Here is a 22,640-nt window from a genome sequence, read left to right as displayed (position 1 = left end):
TTGGTCTGCATTTGAGCTTCTTTCCTTGGAACGCAGTGATTCTAAATGGGAGCATAGTTTGAAAAACTCCTGTTGAAGAGTCTAACCTGTGTACACCCTTTGAAAACCACTGCTCTAGAAGGAATGTTTGACCACTTCCATGTTAGTCAAGGTGGAATGATAAAGTATATCAAAGTGATTGTGATATTCAAGAAAGCTAAGTAGGAAGTTCCCATTGTGGGACAGCAGTAACGAGCCTGAACAGTATCCATGAGGATGCAGGTTTGATCCTTGGCCTTGCTCATTGGGTTAAGGATCTGGCATTGCCATGAGCTGTGGTGTAGGTTGCAGATATGGCTTGGATCCTGCACTGCTGTGGCTGTGACATAGGCCAGCAGCTATAGCTCTGATTTGGCCCCTGGTTGGGGAACCTCCATATGCTGCAGGTGCAGCCCAGACCTAAAAAGCAAAAAAAGAGAAAGCTAGGTAGAGAGACAGACTGTTTAACCACAAGGACTTTTAAAGTTTTTATTGCAGTTTAGATACAGAACTGTGTTAGTTTCAGGTGTACAGCAAAGTGATTTAGTTATGTATATATATATATTTCAGGTTATTTCTCATTATGTTGTTATAAAATAATTTTAATATAGTTTCTGTGCTGTGCAATAAATTTTGTTGCTTATCTCTTTTATGTCTAGTAATTTGTATCTATTAATCCCATACTCTAATTTAACACCCTCCCTTTCCTTTTCCTGTTGGGTAACCATAAATTTTCTTTGAGTCTGTTTCTGTTTTGTAAATAGATTAATTTGTATGTTTTTCAGATTCGATATGTAAGTGATATCATGTAGTATTTTCCTTTGTCTGACTTACTTCACTTAGTCTGATATTCTCTAAATCTATCCATGTTGCTGCAAATGGTAAATTTATTTTTATGACTAATACACACACACACACACCCACACACCTTCTTAAACCAATCATTAATTGATGGGCACTTGGATTGTTTCCATGTCTTGGCTATTATAAACAACTGCAAGGACTCTTAAACCCTGAGGATTGTGTAAAGAAGAAATCATGAAAGGTTTTAGGTTAATTCCATTACTGATTTTTCCTCTGACTTTTTTTTGTTTCCTTCTGTTTGATTCCTAAATATGACACTTACCCACATTGCGTTAAAATTATTGTCAGTCTCTTCTTCAATTGTACATTCCTGAGGTTAAGGACAGTGTTTGGCACTTTTGTGTGTTTTCAGGTATTGAGTTTTTTAATATTCAAAATAGGAACCAGACCTTAAGTATACATGTGAGGAGTTCCTGCTGTGGTGCAGTGGAAATGAATCTGACCAAGAACCATGAGGTTTCGGGTTCCATTCCCGGCCTCGCTTAGTGGGTTATGGATCTGCGTTGCCATGAGCTGTGGTGTAGGTCGCAGACTGGCTCGGATCCTGCGTTGCTGTGGCTGTGGTGTAGGCTGGCAGTTGTAGCTCAGATATGACCCCTAGCCTGGGAACCTCCATATGCCTTGGGTGTGGCCCTAAAAAGCAAAATAAATAAATAAATAAATAAATAAAAATTTAAAAAATAGTCATGTGAGCTAGATGCTTGTTTAATATAACCTGGAAATTAAATTAGGAATTAGGTTTATTAATACCTTGTTATTATACTTGTATGAAAGTGTGGATGTAACATAAACTTCGCAGATTTGGATGGCAAATGTCATAGGACTTTGACGAGATGATCTGTTCCAGAACTTGATGATGATGACGGTGATGATGACTTTTTGGCCACACCTGTGGCATGTAGCAGTTCCCAGGCCAGGGATCAAACTTGTGCCACAGCAGCGACCTGGACTGTAGAAGTAACACCAGATCCATAACCCACTGAACCACCAGGGAACTCTGATTATTATGACCAAGATATTGAAAGATGGCAAATATTTGCCTTTTATTTAGGTGGTTTCATGATACGGGTTATATCTGTTTACTTTAGTAATCCATTGATTTTGGGTTTAAACATCGTGGTAATAACAATTTCTTAATTTCTTCTTCTTTTTTTAAATTTATAGTTGGAGTGCCTCAAGCTTATTGCCTCTCAGAAATTCACAGACAAACGCATTGGCTATTTAGGGGCAATGCTTCTGTTAGATGAAAGACAAGATGTCCATCTTCTCATGACCAACTGTATCAAGAAGTAAGTCTTAGCTTTCTTTTGATAAATGTTTTGTACTTTTAGTTCTTGTTTATAATATAACATCAAGAGATTCTATTTATTGATTTTATATTTACTGTCTGGAATATATTTGAGTTATTTTTGATTCTGTAGCTTATATGTAAAAGAGGCTAAGTAAAGGATTAAAACTTCTGTAGGGATTAATTTAGCTAAATGAAAGTATTGCTCTGCATCTTAGATCATAGCAGCTATTTAGCAATGAAATAAGCATTTGAGCCTTCCCAGAATAGAAAAAGCATTGATAGGAGTTCCTGTCGTGGCTCAGTGGTAACGAACCCAATTAGCATGCATGAGGACATGGGTTCGATCCCTGGCCTTGCTCAGTGGATTAAGGATCTGGCCTTGCTGTGAGCTGTGGTGTAGATCTCAGACTCGACTTGGATCCCATGTTGCTGTGGCTATGGTGTAGGCCCTTAGCCTGGGAACTTCCATATGCCATGGGTGCAGCTTTAAAAGTCAAAAAAACCCAAAACAAAACAGAAAAAGCATTGATAAATATGAGCTTTCATATATATATATAATTTTTTTTTCTTCTTCTTCTTTTTTGGCTGCCCTGTGGCATATGGAATTCCTGGGCCAGGGGTCGGATCCAGACCATAGTTGCAGCCTATGCCACAGCTACAGCAACACCAGATCCTTTTACCCACTGTGCCGGACTGGAGATCAAACCTGTGTCCTGGTGCTATAGAGACACCACCGATCCTGTTGCACCACAGTGGGAACTCCTCGTATGTATTTTTGCATACCATGAATAATGAAGCATTGAATTTATTTAATAATTACCAGTGTGTATTCCAAATAAATACCATTTAAAGGTAAAAAGAGAGATCTTGTCAGTTGTCAATCCCAGATTTCATTTGTTTGTGAATTTTTGTATATAAGTCCTTTTTTATCTAATGAGTGCTTTACTGATTTACTAGTCCAGTTAACATGTTTAACTTACAAACTAAAGAATGCTTGCCGTCCTGGAGAATTTAGAGGACTTATGAGTAGGAAATTAACTGTTCTTCTCAGGATCTCTCTTATAATAAATTTCTGTGAGAAAGTTATGGACGTTCTGATGGCTTTATTGGTTAAAGGTACTATTATTATAGGGTACTGGGTTTGTCTGTCAGTTTAACCTCCTTTTTTTGGGGGGAGGGCTGCACCCATGGCATATGGAGGTTCCCAGGCTAGGGGTCCAATTGGAGCTGTAGCCGCTGGCCTGTGTCACAGCCACAGCAATCCAGATCCAAGCTGCATCTGCGACCTGCACCACAGCTCACAGCAACACTGGATCCTTAACTTGTTGAGCAAGGCCAGGGATCAAACTGGCAACCTCATGGTTCCTAGTCGGATTCGTTAACCACTGAGCCAGGACGGGAACTCCCTTAACCTCCTTTTTTAAAATTTCTTTTTATTTTACAGTATTTCCATATTTGACAGAAAGTAGAAGCAGGGAGACATAGGTGATCAGTTTGTAGACTTTGAACTCTTTAATATTTTGCTGTGGTAAATAATACTCTAATTTAAAAGTTCCCGATGGATAACGAAAAATTCCAAAAAATGAGAATTATGATTTGGTTGTCAGTATAGAATGTATCATGTAAATAATATTGAGTCTGTGATTTAATTTAGGATAATCTTGGTTTTTTGGGGCTTGAAATAAATATTAATAATGAAAATGCTAAGTTGATTCATTTATTTAACAAATATTTATGTATGCCAGGATGGTATACATAAATGAATATGGATCTGGGGATGGAGAGTGAAAAAAAATGGAGAAAACTCCTTGGTATCATGGAGGTTACATTCTAGATGTATATATTTACTCTGGACAAGCCTCTGTGAGGCTTTAATTTTTGTTCTTGCATGCTCTGTTGCCCTTGTTACTCAAGCCTTCAATCACATGCTGATCATTTGGCAGTTCTGCTTAGCAGCAAGTTCATATTAGAGAGTTAATACCAAACTCAAGTGTAAGTTTATAGCTGATAAAAATTGAAAAATGAGGCAGATAGGCTAAGAAGAAATCTTTGTGTTTAATTTTTTCTTTTTTTTTTTAAATTAAAGTATGGTTGATTTACAGTGTACCAATCTTAATTTTGTCTTTTTTTTTTTTTTTTTAGGCCACACTGGCAGTATATGGCGATTCCCAGGCTAGGGATCGAGTTGGAGCTGTGGCCTCCAGCCTACTCCACAGCCATAGCAATGCTGGATCTGAGCCACGTCTGGGAGCTCCACTACAGCTTACAGCAACGCCAGAGCCTTAATCCACTGAGCAAAGCCAGGTGTCAAACCCATGTCTTTATGGATACCAGTTGTGTTGGTTAACTGCTGAGCCATGTCGGGAACTGCTGTGCTTAGTTGTAATGAGACCTAGCCAAGCCCTAAGTGAATTTAGGAGAGAGCTACTAATAGTTGGGGATTGATCTGACACTTTAGTCTAAGCTCAGTTAAAGGGCTTTGGATCATTCAGGGTTTTTTTTTTGTTTGTTTGTTTGTTTTTAAATCTGTTAATGAATGAGTTTTTGTTTATTTATGAGTTATTTGTTTATTTGTTTATGAGTTTTTGTGTTTTTACCTTTGTAGGGCATCATAGTATGCCATCAAGTAAATAACATTTACCTCGTTGTTCATTGGCCCAGAAGAACTGTCTTTTTTTTTTTTTTTTTTTTTTTTTTGGTCTTTTTTTAGGGCTGCACCCATGGCATATGGAGGTTCCCAGGCTAGGGGTCTAATCAGAGCTACAGCTACCAGTCTACACCACAGCCACAGGAACTCAGGATCTGAGCCGAGTCTGCGACCTACACTGCAGCTCACAGCAACACCAGATCCTTAACCCACTGAGTGAGGCCAGGGATCGAACCCGAAATCTCATGGTTCCTAGTCAAGATTCATTCCCTCTGCTCCACGATGGGAACTCCTGGAATTAAATTTTTAAAAATTGAATATGGTGTTTTAAGAGCTTGTATTTACCAGTATTCTTAATCATTGAAAAGTGAATGAAAAGCCAATTAAATATTCTTGGGAACTAGGACTCTAGGTGGTAAAACCATAGTTAAGTTGAGCTTTATTTTACCAGCAATTTTTATCTTAATATTCAAACTAGTAGAAAGTAGCAAATCTGATTTATACTTTACTTTCTCTTCCTTTCTTTGTTCTTCAGGGAAGACTAAAACATTTTTTAGTTCATTTAAAATTACCGATAATGAACGCTTTACATGTTAATAATTAATAGTTTATGAAAAAGTTAACTATTTTCCAGAACAAAAATAATTCAGTGGGGAGAATGGCATTATTTTACATTTTTGTAAATCTCTATATCTAGCCTAATGGAAAACAGCTGTATGCTCTCGTATTTGCCTCTGCATTATTTCTTAAGTCTTTTTTTTATTTTTAAAAAATTATTGCAGTGTAATTGCTTTATGGTATTGTTAATTTCTGCTGTATAGCACAGTGATTCAGTTATAATATACACATATCCATTCTTCTTCAGATTCTTTTTTGTCATTGTTGTTCTAAGTCAGTGTTTATTTCTCAAATGGTACTTTGCTGTTCAAAAATAAAATACCTGAGAGAATATCCCATAATATAGGAAAATAAGACAAAGCCCTAATATCAAAGGGTATTAAGGGGGGAAATAGGCCTTACATTTATTTACTATCATATGGAAAAGCACCTTTTTCCCAATTCTTTTCCCTATAGATCATCACAGAATACTGAGTAGAGCTCTCTGTGCTATTCAGCTAGATGCTCCTTATTTGCTTCTGTATTTTTTCTTATGTTATGTTTTGATTGAAGTATATGAAGAAGATTTAGCCTTTTATAGACACTGTAATTAGAAAAAAGGAAGAGGACTTTAATAGCCTTTCAGATAACTGGATCATCTAATCATTTATGATACTATACCAAAACTTCACAAGTGATAGTTTCTTTTTCTTTTTTTTTTTTTTTTCCTTTTTTGGTTCTACCTGAGGCATGTAGAAATTCCCAGGCCAGGGATTAGACCCCTGCCACAGCAGTGACCTGAGCCATGACAGTGACAGCACCAGATCCTTAACCCACTAGGCTACCAGGGAACTCCAAGTGGTCATTTCTTAAGGGTTAGTTGCAGTGTGGAATCTGAAACCTTATCAGTGAAGTTTGGTACTTTGTTATATTAAAATTCAGGAGTTCCCGTCGTGGCGCAGTGGTTAACGAATCCGACTAGGAACCATGAGGTTGCGGGTTCGGTCCCTGCCCTTGCTCAGTGGGTTGGCGATCCGGCGTTGCCGTGAGCTGTGGTGTAGGTTGCAGACGCGGCTCGGATCCCGAGTTGCTGTGGCTCTGGCGTAGGCCGGTGGCTACAGCTCCGATTCGACCCCTGGCCTGGGAACCTCCATATGCCGCGGGAGCGGCCCAAGAAATAGCAACAACAACAACAACAACAGGCAAAAAGACAAAAGACAAAAAAAAAAAAAAAAAAAAAAAAAGTGTTAATAAATGATCAGGTTTATGGTGGCAATACAAATATTCTAAACTCTAGTTTTCACTTCAAAGCTTGAATTCTATCCTTGGCAACAAATACTGTCACTTGTTGCTCTTGAAGTGTTAGGCTTACTTGGTTCTTCTTCCAGAAAATGTCCTCCAAATACCCACATCTTAATAGTTAGAGTTGTCTTGTCAGTTATTTTTCAAATAAAAATGATGTTCATTTAAAAGCAGCTAGTTCATAGTTTAGCTTGCAGATGAAACAGATACCCAAGTACTTTTCTCTGAGATTGGCACTTTACATCAGAAGTACTTTATGCACACTTTCCATTTCGTTACACAAAATAGTAGAAAATGTGTGCTCGGTAGTCATTTTTACTGCTTTGTCATGGGCAATATTAAGTTGACCATCCCCTTTCTTCTTTCACTATAAGAGTATGGCAGTGAATGCAGTGTCTTCTAGTACAGTTTGGTGCCCCTGCACTGATTTGTGCTCATGTGTAGTTTTTCCCATCACTGCCTTTGCACTTTCAATGCAAATGTTAAATAAAGCTGACAAATACCAAGTTAGTATTGTGAAAATAGTTCGTATCTTTTGGACCCTCTGAGTAGTCTTGGGGACTTCCAGAGATTCATTAATCACAATTTTAGAACCACTGAACTGAAAGATTTAAAAATTTTGTGCTCTTAAAACTGGTAGAAGTAGCATAACTCAATGTAATAATTTAACTTCTGAATAGTAAAAGTTGAATGTAATAATATATAGTTAAGTTTACTGGTTCAGGCTTTTAATATTTCAACTTTTCTGAAAATATACTTCCTTGCCAGCTTAGAAATAATTTTGTACAGTAATCAAATGCCTGTTAGAAACAGAAATTTGGGGAGTTCCCGTCGTGGCGCAGTGGTTAACGAATCCGACTAGGAACTATGAGGTTGCGGGTTCGGTCCCTGCCCTTGCTCAGTGGGTTAACGATCTGGCGTTGCCGTGAGCTGTGGTGTAGGTTGCAGACGCGGCTCGGATCCTGCGTGGCTGTGGCTCTGATGTAGGCTGGTGGCTACAGCTCCAATTTGACCCCTAGCCTGAGAACCTCCATATGCCGTGGGAGCGGCCCAAGAAATAGCAACAACAACAACAAAAGACAAAAAAAAAATAAAAAATAAAAAAAAAGAAACAGAAATTTGGGAAGTTCCCATTGTGGCTCAGTGGCTTATGGCCCTGACTAGTATTCATGAAGATGTAGGTTTGATCCCTGGCTTCGCTTGGTAGGTTAATGATGTGGTGTTGCCGTGAGCTGTGGTGTAGGTTGTGGACATAGCTCACATCCCACATTGCTGTGGCTGTGGCATAGGCTGGCAGCTACAGCTCCGATTCAACCCTTAGCCTGGGAATTTCCATATGCCACAAATGTGGCCCTAAAAAGCAAAAAAAAAAAAAAAAAGAAAAGAAAAGAAAGAGAGAGAGAGAAATAGGTTTTTTGTGTATCTGTATCAGTAGATGCTGAGCTTCACTAAGAACATCTAGCTTAGTTTGTTAAAGATGGTTTAATTAGCTATCTTTTTAGTTAACTTTTTTTCTTCTTTTGAATAAATAAAAGTGAAAAGCTTAGGGTAACATCAAGGTTAACACTATATGATAAGATCAAAGATTTTAGAATGTTTCTGTTGTGATATTTAAGTATCTTAAATGCTCTAGCAGTAGAGATTGTGTTTTCTAATTTTTTAAGGTTTTGATTAACGTTTTTGTTGTAGTAGAATATATTAAAAATCTTTTAAAGATACAGTTGTGCTTCATAGTCTGTTTTTGCTAGTGTTTACTTTCAGTGGTTGGCTGAGTTTTCTAAAGAGAGTTGTCTTTTAACATCCAACAAATATCATGTTTTCCAGTTTCTTTTGTTTTGGTGTTTGCAAACATTGGGTTGCAGGTATGTAGGATGGACTGTCATTTGAGTGTACTGTCATTTGTAGTAAAAGTTAGAATAAATATTTTTTGCAAAAATAAACTTGGTAATCATTTTCCTTAGTAAAGAAATTTGTGACTTGTTCAGAACTACCTCGTTACATTATGAAGCTTCTTCATGGGGAACACCAGGCAGGGCATGTTCATTTCTCCCACCTTCTTTCTTTTGCAGTGATCTTAATCATAGCACGCAATATGTACAGGGGCTAGCACTTTGTACCCTCGGCTGCATGGGCTCCTCAGAGATGTGCAGAGATCTTGCAGGAGAGGTAGAGAAACTCCTGAAAACCTCCAACTCTTACTTAAGAAAAAAGGTAACTTTCAATGGAAATGAATGTCTATGTTTGGATTAGATGATGAGAAGGCAGATTATTCATTTTTGAAAGCTCTAATGATAATTTGTCTTTCTCTGTGCAGTAGATATATTTTAAAGAATTATATATAATCAGGTATTTATAAATCAAAATCTATTTTTTACGCTAATTTGGGAGGTGGTTTTTTATTGTTATTTAACTCTTCACTTGGTGATTGTGAATGCTTTAATTCTCTTAATTCCAAGTATTAGAGTGATAATGAATAGCTCTTTATAAATTTATTTTAGTGCCTATGTCTTTGTAGTAGTGCCTTTGAGTCTTGGAAGTGCAGTTCCATTGGGGCCTAGATAATTATTAGGGAATTTAGATAGATTTATTTATTTATTTATTTATTTATTGTCTTTTTGCCATTTCTTGGGCTGCTCCTGTGGCATATGGAGGTTCCCGGGCTAGGGGTCGAATCGGAGCTGTAGCTGCCAGCCTACACCGGAGCCACAGCAACGCAGGATCCGAGCCGCGTCTGCGACCTACACCACAGCTCATGGCAACGCCGGAACCTTGACCCACTGAGCAAGGGCAGGGATCGAACCCGCAACCTCATGGTTCCTAGTCTGATTTGTTAACCACTGCGCCACGACGGGAACTCCGGGAATTTAGATTTAGAACATACTTTCTAAAATTGGTTTATCTAGGAGTTCCCGTCATGGCCCAGTGGTTAATGAATCCAACCAGGAACCATGAGGTTGCCGGTTCGATCCCTGGCCTCGCTCAGTGGGTTAAGGGTCCAGCATTGCCAGCTTGGATCCCATGTTGCTGTGGCTCTGGCTAGACCCTTGCCTGGGAACCTCCATATGCCGCAGGAGTGGCCTTAGAAAAGGCAAAAAGACAAAAAATATTAAAAAAAAAAATTGGTTTATCTAAGAGAAGTAGTAATGGAAGACAACAATCTTACTCTCCTACCTGCTTTTATTTGTTGGTATAAACATTTTGTTGTGCTTAAATCCTAAAACATTTGTAAACAAAGGGTATAAAATTTAGGACTCTTAAGAAGTGAATACATAATATCATCTGGTTGGCATTTACTGTGTGCCTCTGTATTAATGGTGTGAGTCAGAGGTGTTGAAAGGGCCAAGCTATTTTCCAGAATCACACACTGTTAATGATGGCTATGGACCAAAGCCAGTTCTTTCTCTTAAAGAATGTGAGGGCTGTTTTTATTCAGAAAGTATACTATTTCATTAAATAAAGTGTTCTTGCAGATTAGGGGAAAAAATGTTTCCTCCAACTATAGCATGGAAAGAGTTAGCTGACATCTTTTCTCGTTAATGTATTTAAACTTTTGTGGCATGTACCTCCAACACATAGCAGTTATGGTTCCTTTGGGGCAGGGTAAGATAACCAACATCAGGCGCTTTGAATATCCCTTTGTTTCCTGTGAGCAAGCTAAAAGACCATCTTTTCAGTAGATTCTAGCTAAGTCTGAGACTTAACTAAAGTACTAGCTAAGTTCTTTCAAATGATTTTCTTGATGTTAGCAGAGAGTGAAATGAGAAAAGTATAGTATTACTTAAAGTAATAGTAGAGGAGTTCCTATTGTGGCTCGGTGGAAATGAATCTGACTGGCATCCATGAGGACGCAGGTTTGAACCCTGGCCTCGCTCAGTGGGTTAAGGTCTGGCGTTGCCATGAGCTGTGGTATAGGTTGAAGATGTGGCTTGGATCTGGCATTGCTGTGGCTGTGGTGTGTGCTGGCGGCTACAGCTCCAGTTCAACCCTTAACCTGGGAACCTCCATATGTTGCAGGTGCAGCCCTAAAAAGACAAAAAAAAAAGTAATAGTAGATTTAAAGCATCTGCTATATGTATATAATCTTCAACTACATAATGTTTTTATGAACCTTTGGTCATCTTACTTAGAAAAATGATTATCACAGAGAGAAGTCTTTATTTTTTATTTTGCAAAAACTCCGCATAAGTTATATTTAACATGTTTGATAAATTCATGTTGACCGTGGTCTGGTCTAGAAATTTTTTGTCCACTTTCTTGGTAAATATGACTGAAGGGATTGGTGAGCTAGAAGTTTTCAGTAGTGTAGTAGTATAAATTGAAAAGCCCTAACCAATTTATAACTAATAAATCTGATAATAATAAATAATAGATCTGATATCTAACGCCTTTCTTTTTTCATGTAGGTGAAATGTTTTTTTTTCACGTAGGTGAAATGTTACTGTTGTTGCTTATAAGATCGATTGTCCTGACTTGATTGAAATAAATCTTCCTTTGTCCTTCTTGTTTTTTATAGGCAGCACTGTGTGCTGTTCACGTCATCAGGAAGGTTCCTGAACTTATGGAGATGTTTTTACCAGCAACAAAAAATTTATTGAATGAAAAGAACCATGGTAATGTGATTTGGATGCACTCGTGAAGTTCTGAGGGAGAAGGGGACAGAGAAAAGGCTTCAGGCAGTGTTGGCCATCTCTCTGCAGTAGACACGCCTTTCTACTGTGCTTGGACACTTTTCCAGGAAGGGCCAATGAGTTGCATCTCTCTTCTCCTCTCATATCCTAGTTTTATAGTTAAAGATTGATTCCTTTATAGTAAGCTCGTTTTTAATTTCTTGTCCTCTTTTGCTATGTTAAAAGTACTATCTTAAGTAATATTCTCTGTAATCGCAAGTGATCCTAGCCTTCATTTTCATGTGTGAACGCTGTGATTTCCGGGCTCTTTTATAATAGAAGAAAAAGTTATTTATTGCTTTGCCATAATGGTGTAAGATTTGTGAAACTCCTTTTAGGTGACTTGTAACAGCTATTTGTAATGAGTGCTTAGATATATTTATATAAAACTTGAGAGGAATTAAGTGAAATGTGGCTGTTCTTTCCTGAACATTTTATTTTTATTTTGAAGTCAGTGAAACAAGGTCTGAGTGAAGAAAATTCATGTGTCCTAAATGCTAAGAGAAAAAAAAATGGTAATGTGTGTTTAATTTGATTAATGCAGTCCTTTGCCTACACGACTCAAAATATAGTTGTTGAATAAGTGAATGTTTAGGGCACTTATTTATTACTTAGTGAAAATTGTTATGAGATTGTTTTCACTCACTCTTCCTGCACAAGCAAATTTACTTTATTATTCACAATAACCTTGGATTTTTGGTACATTTTATTTGGAAATTTAAAATCTTACCAAGATTTTTGCTTCTTGAAATAGCTGTCAAAACTCAGCTAGGAGCTTATTAAGTATGGAGCAGATGATACCCCGTTTATGTTGACTCTGAGTATGTCTTAATGAATATTCTCAAATGGAGAGACATGTATATTGATGGTCATTTTTTTAGCAGTTATTTTGGTCACATAGCTGTTTAGAATATTCTGATTTGACTGACTTCACCAATGTTAAATTAAGCAGGTATCTATTAATATCTCTTTGTATTCACCGCAACGCTTAGGTTCTTTAGTAACAGCAAAAGTAGCAGCTGTCCTTTTGGAATTAACCTGCAGAACTCAAAGCTCTTTTCTATGAAGTTGGAGAACATAGCCTCACTTGTGGTTTTCACTGGCTCCTTTCTTTCAGGTGTCCTTCACACTTCTGTAGTCCTCCTCACAGAAATGTGTGAGCGAAGCCCAGACATGCTTGCCCATTTCAGAAAGGTAGGTACCATTTGGGGTATCTAAGCCTTTCTTAATTGAAAGTAGTTTTTCTAAAAAGTACACAGTTTTTTTACTTAATGAATTTTCTTTTGAAAGGAAGCTATGGAGCTGAATAAAGGACTTAACCAGCCCTGCTGTGTGATAGGGCTAGAAGCCAGGTTTAGGCATATAAGAACTGGCAATGGTACAGTTTTCCCTTTCGTAATAGACGTCTTCTCACGTTGTTGGCAGACAGGCCACTCCCTTACGTGCTTTATCTGCAGTTTTCACACTGAAGTTAGGAAATGTAATCTCAGGTCAAATTATAAACAAGAATTGTGTGTGTGTGTGTTTTTAAGGCAGGTAGTTTCTTCCTTTTTTTTTTTTTTTTTAAGGTGAAAACTGCAAACTGAAATTTGACATTACTCTTACCTAACACAGGGTCCTCCACTATTCGCTTTAGGCTGTGTTGACTCCGGTGATAGAAATTCTAGCTTTCTTAAGTTCCCTCCCTTTCTTATAGCATTCCAAAGTGGACATTTTTGTTTCTCCACTTACTTTTAGAAGGCGGTAATAAGGAGGACTCAGAAAAAGACTGTTCTTTGGGTAATTTCATGCGTTTACTTCCTTTTATAGGGCGCTGAACACTCCATAAATGGGGCTTACGCTGTACATTAGATCTAATGAAGCTCTGATAGCAGCTCTTTTGGGGGACCTTTTCCCCCCTTAGATGTTCATGTCTTGATTAAATTACTGTAAAATAGTATGAGGCCCGTATCTGTCCCTAATGCTTGCTTTGTATGTTTTGTTCCTGTTGTCTGTTTGGAATCCCGCTGTATGTTAGAATGAAAAGGTAAGAATTAACCCTCTTTTAGATGGTGCATGCTGGCATTAGGTTCTTAGTAGCTTTTGTGTATTCATCCACAAATGTGGCTTTAAAAAATATACTAATGCTGAAGCTGTGCTTAATACTATGAGTTATTTGTCCTAGCATTTTTGGCTAACTCCCTAGTCCAGTTTTTGTCTCGTCACTTAAACTCTTAACTCCAAAGTCAGCCTTGGATTTCAGTTGCAGCCTTTCCTGATTTGTAAGCCTCCTTCTCTGCCTTTCCTTTATCTTCCCTTGAGAAGCTTTGAGCAGTTTCCCAGTGGTATTGGTGATGGCAGCTCCAGATCAGTTTGGAGCCTCGATATCAAACACTGCTTCTTTTCGAAGTAGATATTTTAGAGCCCTGTGTGCGTAACCTCATACTTTAAAAAGCTCCGTATGTACTTTTGAACTTTCAATTCAGACTTAGAGCTTTTATTTCCCCCTTACCTGCACTCAATCTTGCCTTGAAATTTTGGAATATTAAAAGTTTTTTTGAGGTAGAGTGGGTGGGCATCAACTGATTTTCATGGCTGCAGCCTTTCCCTTTGTCATTTTATTTTGTTTGTCTTGTCATCAGTTTTAGTAACCTGCATTTTTGTCTGAAAAATAAAGCTGGGTTCTAAGAATTTTTATCCTGAACACTTAGACATTTGTGCTTTTTGTCCCAGGGTGCTCTTTCGTGGTGTGCTAGTCTTTTGGCAGTCAATAAAACAATTTCCGAGTTTAGTAGCTGAAGGAAAAAGCACTTCTCCAGGACAGAAATCAGATTAAAAAAAAATAATTAAGGGTATATGTATGTAGTACAGAAGAATAGACCATTGCACAGTATGTGAGGTGAGCTACTTTGTGCCCAGAGCTTGGTAACTAGTTAATCCCAGTTTTATTACATTTTTAAAGCAGTTTATACTGCAGTATTATTCTGACCTCTAATATGAATCTGCCCACAGTTAGCAGATTTAATGAAGCGTCTGTTTAGAATTTACAGGTCATTATAGCTTAAATTTGTTTTAATCTTGAAGTTGTCCAAATTAGATTTTTCTTTAGGTGACTTATGAATCGCTTAATTCTGAGGTGTTATGGCCAAACTTACTTAAATTCACAAAGATTAAATTGTCTTGTATTTAGCAGTAGACTTAGTGTTGTGAATGTTTTGAGTGTCTACCTTGGACACAGCTTGACTTTTGTTTCATTCTTGATCCCCTTTTAGAATTGCATAGTAGGGAGGAATCCAGATAAAAAAAAATCATGGAATTGCAGTGAAGTTGGGGCTGTTCCAGTTGCCTCCAAATTAGATATGATTACATTTGCTTTGGATACTTCTTTTCTTAATTTTAGTGGTTAGAGTTGTGTATATAGCTAAATTGAGCTTGAGGTTGAAGATTGGAAAAGTTCTTATTGTGACAAACATTGTGGAATTGGGTTTTAACATTAAATGATTGTCCAGAGTGAAATGAATGGTAATATTTAAAGCATCTTTAAAGTTTAGCTTGGCAATAAAATTGCCTCTGCTGTGTGTTTTGATTCTAATGGTTGGAGTAAAGGAAAGAGAAGAGGGAATTCTGACCTAAGGAATGTATAGTTTCATTTATAAGATAGGAAACAAATTAGGTGCTAAAATTAAGTTTTACCAAAAATTTGTGCATTATGAGTTAAGAATAGGAAAAGGAAATTATTCATGGCCTTGCTGTTTTCTAAGTGTGAAAGATAGAATTTTTCATATATTTTTTCTACATGGTCAATGTTGGAGGCTCTGGTATTTCCTGCCATTTGTTGGAAAGGATATAACTACCCAGTACCTCAAAGAGAGAATTTTTTTCTCTATCTGAGCTAGTTTGTTGTAAAACCATAATAAAATCACCAGTATTTTGGTTATAATAGCATTTTGCATTAACATGTTTTGAATAGATAAAAACCTGAACATGTTTGTGCCACCTGGATATGTTAAGTCCTGCAGGAGAAATGCACTATGCCCCATAGGCATCTGCTTTCCTTGGTTCTCATAGGTTTTTTAACCTACTGTTATTTGTAGTGTCCTTGCATATATAACTCTGGAGTAAAAATGTCTGGTTGTTTTTAATTCAGATAATGTACGTATTTCTTCTTGAGTTCTTGGCCAAAACACTCCTAAGTTATATTTATCCAACATCAACAACATACTAGTATATTGTATCAATAGCTTTGCTTGGATTCAGGCCCTTGCACCCTTTTCCTAAGCCAAATCACTTGCCTGTTCATCAGAAATTCTTTAATGTTCACTGTTTTTTGATGCATCTCTCTTCCCTGCAGCTTGTGCCCCAATTAGTTCGTATTCTAAAGAACCTCATCATGTCCGGATATTCACCAGAACATGATGTTTCTGGTATCAGTGATCCCTTTTTACAGGTGAGGTGGAAAGAAAGTTTTGTGTTGAAATAGATTGTTTCTATCTTCTTGTATTGGGCAGAGATTTGGTAGTTAATTGATCAACTAATTATGTTAATAAATGAATAGTGACGTACTTCTCTGTTAGATTAATAAAATAAAATTATATTGGAGTTCCCGTTGTGACTCAGCAGTAGCAGACTCAACTAGTATCCATGAGGACATGGGTTCAATCCCTGGTCTCGTCAGTGGGTTAAGGATCTGGCGTTGCTGTGAGCTGTAATGTAGGTCACAGATGTGGCTTGGATCCCGTGTTGCTGTGGCTGTGGTGTAGGCCGGCAGCTACAGCTCCAATTGGACCCCTAGCCTGGGACCCTCCATATGTTGCAGGTGCGGCCCTAAAAAGACAAAAAAATTATAGTCGTAATAGTCAGAATTATGTACTACATAGAAACTTGATGTACCACTGTAATAAAGCTCTGCAGGTGGTGGTATTCTTAGGCTGTGGAGTGTTGAATGAGTTGTCTAGTGACTTTGCCGAGACACGGAACCATATGTAACTTCTCTAAAGATAATGTTTAAAATTTTTCTGTTTGAATTTTGACCATTTCTCTTGGAATCTAAGACTTCATTTAAGTTATTTGAATTTCATACCAAGCAAAGTTTCTTTGTGTCAGACAGGATTTGTTGACATTTGTCGTATTTTGCACATTAGGTACGAATTTTGCGGTTATTAAGAATTTTAGGACGAAATGATGATGACTCAAGTGAGGCTATGAATGACATACTAGCACAGGTGAGTAGACCAAAACTTGCATTATAGTAAATACTCATTTCAGTGTAGTAGAGAGTAGAATGGTTGTGATTATATGGAGCAATTTTTATTCGTTTTTTCATTGGTGGTTGTCATCTTAAGTCACAAGATGTCCTTGTTACATCTGCATATTTTTTGGAAGCATTGTTTTATCACTAACACCCTGTCTTTTTCAGGTTGCCACTAACACGGAGACTAGTAAAAATGTAGGAAATGCTATTCTTTATGAAACGGTTTTGACTATCATGGATATTAAGTCGGAAAGTGGACTGCGAGTAAGTCTTAATCTTTTCTTCTCTTGGAAATGAATTCCATTTGGAAATCAGCTTTAGGAAAGAATGATGCAGAATGTGTAATGCTGTGTTTTTGGTGGCCGAAGTTTCATTTCCTCCACTGAAGGCTTAATACTGATTATAATAAAATTTGGAAGATTTTAGGTATAGGTAGGTATATAGATAATGTTGAGTGAAGGTAACATTTCTTTTCTTCTCTTTTTTTAATTTTTGCTTTTTAGGGCCGCACTTGCAATATATGGAAGTTCCCAGGCTAAGGGTTGATTTGGAGCTGCATCTGTTGGCCTACACCACAGCTGACAGCAACACCGGATCCTCAGCCCACTGACCAAGACCAGGGATTGAACCCGCATCCTTATGAAAACCAGTTGGATTCGTAACCCACTGAGCCACAGTGGGAACCCCCCTGCATTTCTGAATAAGCTTTTATTAGATCCTCGATTTGCGTTGGGCTCAATCACTTCAAATAAGACCAGATATCATTGAGTTCATTTTTTTTTTTTAATTCATTCTTTTTTTTTTTTTTTTGGTCTTTTTAGAGCTGCACCTGAAGCACACAGAAGTTCCCAGGCTAGGGGTCAAATTGGAGCTGCATCTGCTGGCTTCTACCACAGCCATGGCAATGCCTGATCCAAGCCTTGTCTGTGACCTATATTGCGACTTGCAGCAATGCTGGATCCTTTAATACACTGACTGAGGCCAGGGATTGAACCTGCATCCTCAGGGATACTAGTCAGATTCTTAACTTGCTGAGGCATAGTGGGAACTCTTTTTTTTTTAGATGACCGCACCTGCAGCATATGGAAGTCCCTGGGTCAAGGACTGAATCTGAACTGCAGCCGTGACCTACGTCATAGATGTGGCAACAGCACATCCTTTAACCCTCTGCCCTGGGCGGGGAATCAAACCCACACTTCCACAGCAACCGAAGCTGCTGCAGTCCCTGGCCCTGGAACTTCCAAATGCCATGGATGTGGCCAAAAAAACCAAACCAAAATAAAACAAATAATAAATGTGTCTGTACGTGTGTATTTCTTGTCTTCTCCACTTTTAAAAACTTTTTATTTAAAATCATTTTAGACTTACAGAAATGTTGCAAAAATAGTTCAGAGTTCCCATATACCCTTCACTCAGCTTCCCCTGTTGTTAACATCTTGAATAATTGAGGCATAATTATCAAAATAGGAAATTAATATTGGTTCTGTGCCATTAAATTACAAACCTTATTCAGATTTCACCAGGTTTTTTTTTTTTTTTTTTTTTTTCCATTTCTTGAGCCCCTCCTGCGGCATATGGAGGTTCCCAGGCTAGGGGTCAAATCGGAGCTGTAGCTGCTGACCTGCACCTACAGCCACAGCAACTCGGTATCTAAGCACAGTCTGAAGCCTACACCACAGCCCATGGCAATGCCGGATCCTTAACCCACTGAGCAAGGCCAGGGATCGAACCCACAACCTCATGGTTCCTAGTCAGATTCGTTAACCAATGAGCCATAATGGGAACTCCCTGTTTTTCTACTAATGTCTTTTTTCTGTTCGAGGACCAATCTCTGATCCCACATTGTGTTTATTGTCCTGTCTCTTTAGTTTCCTCCCACCTGTGATAGTTCCCTCATCTTTCCTTGTCTTTCATGACTTTGACGCTTTTGAAGAGTATTGATCATTTACCTTGTAGAATGTCCCTCAGTCTGGCTCTGATATTTTCCTGTAATTAGATTGAGGTTATACATTTTTGGCAGGACTACTATAGAAATGGTATGCCTTTCTCAGTTGCATATCAGGAAGTACATGCTATCTGTTTGTCTCATTACTGGTGATACTAACCTTGATCTTTTGGTGAAAGTGGTGTATGCAGTGTCTCCCCACTGTATAATCGTTCTTTTTCCCTTTATAATTAAAAATATTGGAGTTCCCATCATGGCTCAGTGGTTAATGAGCCCGACTAGTATCCATGAGGACGTGGGTTCAATCCCTGACCTTGTTCAGTGAGTTAAGGATCTGATGTGGCCATGAGCTGTAGTGTAAGTCGAAGACGTGGCTCAGATCCCGTGTTGCTGTGGCTGCAGTGTAGGCTGGCAGCTACAGCTCTTATTTGACCCCTAGCCTGGGAACCTCCAAATGCCGTGGGTGTGGCCGTTAAAAGACAAGAAAATATATTTTGGAGGAAATTCTCTGAGACTATGCAGATATCCTGTTCTCCTCAGACTTTTGCCCATCAATTTTATTATCCATTAAGGTTCTTGTCTGCAACAGTTATTAGGTTGGTATTCTAATGATACCTTTCTATTTCCCTCATCTTTTCCTCATTAAATAATTGAAATTCATTTGTAAGGAAAAACTCTCCCCCAAGAATTTATTCATTCCTTCAACCACATATTAAGAATTGCAAGCCCATAGCTTTGTAAGAAACAAATTTACTAACTACACTACAGTATTTATGTACAATTCTTTTCATCATCTAGCTTGTCTGCTACCGTATATTCACATTAGGTGAAACCATTATGCTGCAGCTAGTCCACATTCATGTATAGAGACCACTCTCATTTAAAAAGATTGTGGCAGGAGTTCCCATCATGGCTCACTGGTTAATGAATCCAGCTAAGAACGATGAGGTTGCAGGTTCGATCCCTGGCCTCGCTCAGTGGGTTAAGGATCCGGCGTTGCCGTGAGCTGTGATGTAGGTCGCAGACGTGGCTTGGATCCTGCATTTGCTGTGGCTGTGGCATAGGCTGGTGGCCACAGCTCTGATTAGATCCCTAGCCTGGGAACCTCCATATGCTGCGGGTGCAACCCTAGAAAAGACAAAAAGACAAAAATAAAAATGAAAATAAATTTAAAAAAATAAAAAGATTGTGGTAGAATACAGATGACATAAAATTTATCATTTTAACCACATCTAAGTCTGTATCGTTTCGTGTCATTAAGTACATTGTCATGTTGTGCAATCAACACTGCCATTTATCTTCAGGACTTTTTGGTTTTCCCAAACTGAAGCTGTGTACCCATTCAGCAGAAACTTCCCATTATCCCCTGTGTCCAACTCCTGGCAATGACCATTCTACTTTCTGTCTCTATGGATTTGCCTATTCTGAACATTTCACATAAGTGGAATCATTTAATATGGGGTGTTTGTGTCTGAGTTATCCCACTTAATATAATGTCTTCAAGGTACTTCTGTGTTATATAGCATGTATCAGAATTCATTCTTTTTAATGTTGTATATATTTCATGGTATGGCTATGCCATAGTGCATTTGATAAATTTGCTATTGAACATTTAGATATGTCCTATTGTTTGTGATTATAGATAGTGTTGCTATAGATTTTTGTGCATATGTATAAGTATATTTGTCAGCTAGATTCCTAGAAGTGAAATTGTTGAAGCAGAGGATGTATTTTCATTTTAAGTACTTAAAGTTATAGCCAGATTTCCCTCCAGTGAGGCTGTGCCAATATTATTCTTCTGCTAACAATATAAAAACTTTAAAACAGCCTTTCAGCATTTACTGTTGAAATAGAATATGGCTTTAAGAATTCACTTTCAGGAATTTTTTTTTTTTTTTTTGGCTTGCAATCTATGGAAGTACCAATTAACCGTGTTTTTTTTGCACCCATCAGAGACCAGGAAGTGATTCTTAAACAATATAGACATTTAATTTTCCTAAATTTTTAACTTAATGCTCTTTCTTTATAGGTCCTTGCCATAAATATCCTGGGTCGCTTCTTATTGAACAATGACAAGAATATTAGGTAAGTCAACTGGAAAACAGCTTGTACCTTGATATTATAAGCTGAAGATCACACATACATTGAGCAACATACCTAGAACTCCACCTAAGGATTTTTATTTTTAGTCTGGTCTTAACTGTTTTGCTAAGAATTTGAGGATTTGCCTTATGACTTAAATTTTAGTCTCCTTATAGTTTAGGAATCAGCAAGCTTTTTCTTTTTTTTTTTTCCCTTTATTTTTTAGGGTTGCACCCTTGGCGTATGGAAGTTCCCAGGCTGGGGGTCATATTGGAGCTACAGCTCCTGGCCTGTGCCAGAGCCACAGCAATGAGGGATCCTAGTCTCGTCTAGGACCTACACCACAGCTCACGGCAGCACCAGATCCTTAACACACTGAGCAAAGCCAGGGATCAAACCCGCATCCTCATGGATCCTCGTCGGGTTCGTTAACCCCTGAGCCACAAAGGGAACTCCCAGCAAGCTTTTTCTATAAAGGACCAGATGTTCCTTTTAGACTCCTTGGGACTTAGGGTCTCCTTGGCAATTACTCAGCTCCACTTCTTGGTGTGAAAGCAGCCATAGACTGTGTAAGTAATGAGTGTGCGTATATTCTGATAAAAATTAACGGATAAAACAAGACAGTAAAGGGCTGGGTTTTTGCGGGTAGACTGTAGTTTGCTGACCCCTGCTCTAAATTAAGAAGAAAAACATAGCATTTCACTTGTAAACCTGCAACATGTTTGTGAACTCCAAGTACTTTTTAAAAGTTTATGAATTTATTAGTGTTATCTTTTATTCTTACCATGTTAAGATTGGAAAAAATGTGGACATAATCATTATGGTACCCTGAATTATCTTCTCCTTCCAGGAGAATTTTTAAATACTTAAACTCAAATTTTTGCAGGGTAGTTTTGGTACTGACAGCAAACAAGAGCAGAGAAATTGTAAGTGATAAAATTGGAATAGTTTCCTCTTGCGTTTTGGGGCTCAGACAGTCTGAGCAAAGGCATCCTATCTGCTTATTTTGTTGTACTATTTAAGAGTTCAAAAGAATTGAGTCAACCACTTTTTAAAAGTTTAAATGGACTTGATCATGAATGTAGATTTAAATCCAAGCCTCCTGGTTTCCACAACTTTAGATTACAATTTTTTATGTCTTTATGATGTTTCCATTTCACTTTGCTCACTCTCTCTTGTCTTTTAAATATTTACAAGTGTTTGCTTTCCCTTAGTCTCTGGTCATTTTCTTTGTCATTAGCAGATAATTATCCTGAATTTTACATTTTAATTCTGTTCTTCTATAACCTTGTTTTATCCAGATATGTAGCTTTGACATCTTTGTTGAAGACTGTGCAGACAGATCATAATGCAGTACAGAGGCACAGAAGCACAATTGTGGACTGTCTGAAAGATTTGGATGTCTCAATAAAACGGTAACAGATTCCTTAAAGTTTTTTCCCACCCCCTACCTGATAACTTTGTAAAGGTTTGAGACGGCAAAAGTTGACATTTAGTCTTTATTTCCATAGATGAATGCTCTGCAGAGTACATCTTTTTTCGAAAGGATTGGCAGGGGTACGTTTAGGTCAATGAAAGAGGCCAGTAAGGAATACTTAAGGGCACACTGAAGTTGTTCTTGGTTATTTGATAAATAAAACAGGTACAGATAAGCTGGGCATACGTTCACTTAACGGTGGTACTGTGTTCTGTGTGCTGGAGGATGAAAATACGGAGTGATCCATCGGCCGAGTGTTTTATCACAATGCTGAAACTCACCTTGCTGACAGCACACGTTTTCTCACAGTACTTATGCCCTAAGTCACTAGAGGTGGCTCTGTTTCTTGGAACAGTGGATCTAGGAATGTTAGGCAGCATACAGCACTTTGAGAAATCATGTATGCTTTTTCCTTGATGGGGTAATTCTGCTGATTCTCTTCTTGGAATAACTGTAGGTGTTTGTACAACCTCGTTTTAGTTGGCCTCAATGAACTTTTTTGGTTTACCGTTCATATCCA

At 38.0% G+C, this 22,640-nt stretch overlaps 1 protein-coding gene across 3 annotated transcripts in view; it reads left to right on the top strand.

Annotated features, from left to right (window-relative positions):
• The window catches only part of AP1G1 (adaptor related protein complex 1 gamma 1 subunit), an 89,873-nt gene that overhangs the window by 38,551 nt on the left and 28,682 nt on the right, over positions 1-22,640 (top strand). For 2 of the 3 annotated variants that reach the window (XM_003126897.6, XM_021093827.1), the window contains 10 exons: positions 2,047-2,171; positions 8,789-8,930; positions 11,233-11,329; positions 12,504-12,580; positions 13,404-13,412; positions 15,717-15,812; positions 16,507-16,587; positions 16,782-16,880; positions 20,591-20,646; positions 21,945-22,058. In XM_003126897.6, the coding sequence (XP_003126945.3) occupies positions 2,047-2,171; positions 8,789-8,930; positions 11,233-11,329; positions 12,504-12,580; positions 13,404-13,412; positions 15,717-15,812; positions 16,507-16,587; positions 16,782-16,880; positions 20,591-20,646; positions 21,945-22,058 (896 nt within the window). The remainder of the gene's footprint in view (positions 1-2,046; positions 2,172-8,788; positions 8,931-11,232; positions 11,330-12,503; positions 12,581-13,403; positions 13,413-15,716; positions 15,813-16,506; positions 16,588-16,781; positions 16,881-20,590; positions 20,647-21,944; positions 22,059-22,640) is intronic. The other variant, XM_003481797.4, reaches the window with a different exon arrangement.

Source organism: Sus scrofa, chromosome 6, assembly GCF_000003025.6.
Source record: "Sus scrofa isolate TJ Tabasco breed Duroc chromosome 6, Sscrofa11.1, whole genome shotgun sequence".
Taxonomy (NCBI): domain Eukaryota; kingdom Metazoa; phylum Chordata; class Mammalia; order Artiodactyla; family Suidae; genus Sus; species Sus scrofa.
Note: the sequence above shows the minus strand (reverse complement) of the source record. Positions and strands in the feature narration are given on the sequence as shown.